Source organism: Cucurbita moschata, unplaced genomic scaffold, assembly GCF_002738365.1.
Source record: "Cucurbita moschata cultivar Rifu unplaced genomic scaffold, Cmos_1.0 Cmo_Scf00003, whole genome shotgun sequence".
NCBI classification, from domain to species: Eukaryota; Viridiplantae; Streptophyta; class Magnoliopsida; order Cucurbitales; family Cucurbitaceae; genus Cucurbita; species Cucurbita moschata.
Genome location: NW_019268519.1, coordinates 2830157 through 2833220, shown reverse-complemented (window position 1 = coordinate 2833220; position 3064 = coordinate 2830157). Strand labels below are relative to the sequence as shown.

Genomic DNA, 3064 nt, shown 5'->3' with positions numbered 1-3064 from the left:
ACCTTCATTAAAGTGGGATAGCAGACCAAGATTCCCCTCCTTTAATTAATTCCAGTTATTTTTATTTTTATTTATTCATAAATTAATCACATCATTTTACATAAAAGCAAGAAAGCAAAAAAAAAAAAAAAAAGAAGAAGAAAAAGAGAGATGACTAAATTTAAAAGAAAAGAAAAGAAAAGAAGAATCGTCTTTCTTTTTTATGAAATTAATTAAATAAAATAAAATAAAATTAATGTGGGCTTAGAAAACCCAGAGTGAGTGAGGGTCCCAGATTGGATTGTAATGCTAGAATTGGGTGGGTGACGTTGGCTTTTGTTGTTTACAGGAAATGAGCTACGTACCATTACTCCTCTTCATCCTCTTCCTTTTTCTAAAAAAAGGCCCTGCTTTAATTTATTCCCTTCCAGAATCCACCCATTATAACACAACACCCCATTTTCTCTCATTCATTCATTCATTCATTCAAACGCCAAATTGGTATCATCGGAGGAGTTGAGTTAATTAGTTTATGGCGTCTACTCAGCTCAGCTTGGAATGTCAAGTTCAAAGCTATTCCATGCTGCTTCAATATTCTTTTGGAGACCAACACCAAGTGGCGCCTAATTCCCATGACTTCTATTATAAGCTTCAGGAATTCGTTTCTCGCCTTGAACAAGAGCGCCTTAAAATTGATGTCTTCAAACGGGAGCTTCCCCTTTGTATGCAGCTTTTGACCAACGGTACTATCTATATCTAAATCTTCCACTTTCTTTGTATTTGTAGTTTGCTAAATTTGGTATGTTTGTAGCTGTGGAGACGTCCAGGAGACAGCTGCAGGCCTGCAAGGCAATGGAGGCGCCGCCATCCAAGCCGGTTTTGGAAGAATTCATGCCGCTCAAAAACTCCACAACCGTGGATGATGAAAAGCCGCCCGCAATATTGTCGGATAAGGCAAATTGGATGACGTCACTTCAGCTTTGGAGTCAAGCAAATAAGGAATATACTGATCCACCTCATTCCCATAATAATAATGATAATTCAGACACTCCTAAACAAAGAGTTAGTAATGGAGCTTTTGTTCCGTTCGATAAAGATCGAAACTTGGAGCCGGGTTTGGGTGTTGGCGGAAGCGGCGTGAATGGGGTGGCGGCGGAAATGGAGTTACTGGAGAAAGGTGAGAAGGAGGAGAAGAAGAATCATTGTGGTGATACTAATAATAGCGTTGATGGTGGGATAGTAACGGCGACGGAGGACAGGACTGAACGTGGAGCAGGGGAGGTGGGATTGGCTCCGACAATGAGTTCAACTACGACTCAGACACACCGGAAGGCTAGACGATGCTGGTCGCCGGACTTGCACCGGAGATTCGTCAATGCTCTTCAAATGCTTGGTGGCTCTCAAGGTATACATCGACTAATTTAGTGGCATGAAAGACATGAATTTATAAGTGAGAAATATTGTCTCCATTAACAATGAAGTTTTGCGGGGAAGCTTAAAACAAAGTTACTGCAGATTATGTTTAAAGTGGACAATATCATACTATTGCGTGGAGAGTCGGGATTACTAACCAAATTAATAACATCTTATAATTTTTATTAAATTTAAAACAGTTGCGACACCAAAGCAGATCAGAGAGTTGATGAAAGTAGACGGTTTGACGAACGATGAAGTAAAAAGCCATCTCCAGGTCAGCTTTTTATCCCCGCAATTTATATTACCCATCTTTAATTTGCGTTAATTTTGTCGTATACTCTCAGAAATACCGGCTCCACACAGTGAGACGCCCCGGTTTGGCCCCACAAGCATCTGGGTCGCCAGCGGCTCAGCTCGTAGTACTCGGTCTAGGCGGGCTATGGGTCCCACCAGAGTATGCGAGGTCACCCACCCTGTACGGCCCACCCGCCACGTCACATCCGCCTTCCCACCTCTACACCCCGGCTTCAGTGCCGCAAGAATATTATACGAGAACGATAGCGCCGCCGCATCTGCAGCAACATCATCATCAGGTGCATTTATACAAGGGGGAGCCCACGAAGGCGGCCCAAATCTCGCCGGCTTCGGAGGTGAGGGACACGGCGGAGCGGTCGGAGAGCTTGGAGGAGGAGAAATCGGAGGGCGGTCAAAATGGCGAGAACAGAAGAATTATAGGGAGAGGATCGTGGGGGCGGAGATTGGAGGGTGAAGAGAGTAATAGAAGTGAAGTTAGTCTGAAATTCTGAAGAGTTAAATAATATAATAATAGCGTAATTTGCGTATAATTAAAATCACATAAATTTTTTGGTTAGTTGGTTGGTTTGCTTTTTTTTAAAATTTTTTTTTTTTAAACGGATGTTTAGTTAGCCGATGCCTCCTTGAATTAAGGAGAAATAAAGCAAAAATGTTTGGTGGATATGTAATTAATTATTATTTTAGCATTTTATAATGTTTCTGTCTCAATTGGAGCTCCTTTAAGCGATCATTTCTAGAACTTAATATGATTTAATGTGAACAAATAAAATAATAATACATAAACCCAGTACCCATCTCATGTTTCCAACTACTTGTTTCAAAACATTGAAGCTTCATTGGATTTGTAAACTATAGGTTTCATGGACAAATTTGAGTAATGTGTCTGTATTTTGGATCTAGGATGAAGCCCATATTTTTATAGAGGGCCCATTACCATTAAAGAGTGGGCCAACATTGGGCCCCAGCCCATATAAAACCTAATTAGACCCCTGTAACAACTTTATCCTGTTAAGAAGGGCTCTACCATCGTCTCCATAGTCAAACTACTAATGAACTTTTTTTTGAAAAGCAAAAAGAAAAAAATAAAAAATAAGTGAATGAATGATGAGGAAATTGATTTGTTTCCATTTCATGCCAAAAAGAAAAAGAAAAAGTTTGGTGATTGGTATAACATCAAACAACCACAGTTGTATATTTATTAATTTTATTTTTGTCTTTTAAATCATTTTCATACATGAAATGTGATATATATTTAATTTGATTATAAATGTAATATCTAAATTATTTTAAATAAGAGTTTTAGATAATATAAATAAGATATAAGATTTAACAGAGTTTAAGGGACCAAAGTCTA

General features: G+C 39.0%; 1 protein-coding gene across 2 annotated transcripts; it reads left to right on the top strand.

The window, feature by feature from the left end:
• Positions 1-307: 307 nt before the first annotated feature.
• On the top strand, positions 308-2462 carry LOC111433139 (myb family transcription factor EFM-like). 2 transcript variants are annotated; one of them, XM_023070099.1, is made up of 5 exons: positions 308-722; positions 791-1384; positions 1593-1669; positions 1740-2228; positions 2440-2462. In XM_023070099.1, the coding sequence occupies exons 1-4, from the start codon at positions 512-514 to the stop codon at positions 2199-2201; spliced, it is 1344 nt and encodes a 447-aa protein (XP_022925867.1). In that variant the 5' UTR covers positions 308-511; the 3' UTR covers positions 2202-2228; positions 2440-2462. The 2 variants fall into 2 exon arrangements, with proteins under 2 accessions (XP_022925867.1, XP_022925860.1); XM_023070092.1 differs by lacking the exon at positions 2440-2462 and adding an exon at positions 2284-2373 and having other exon boundaries at positions 1740-2243.
• The last annotated feature ends 602 nt before the right edge of the window (positions 2463-3064 follow it).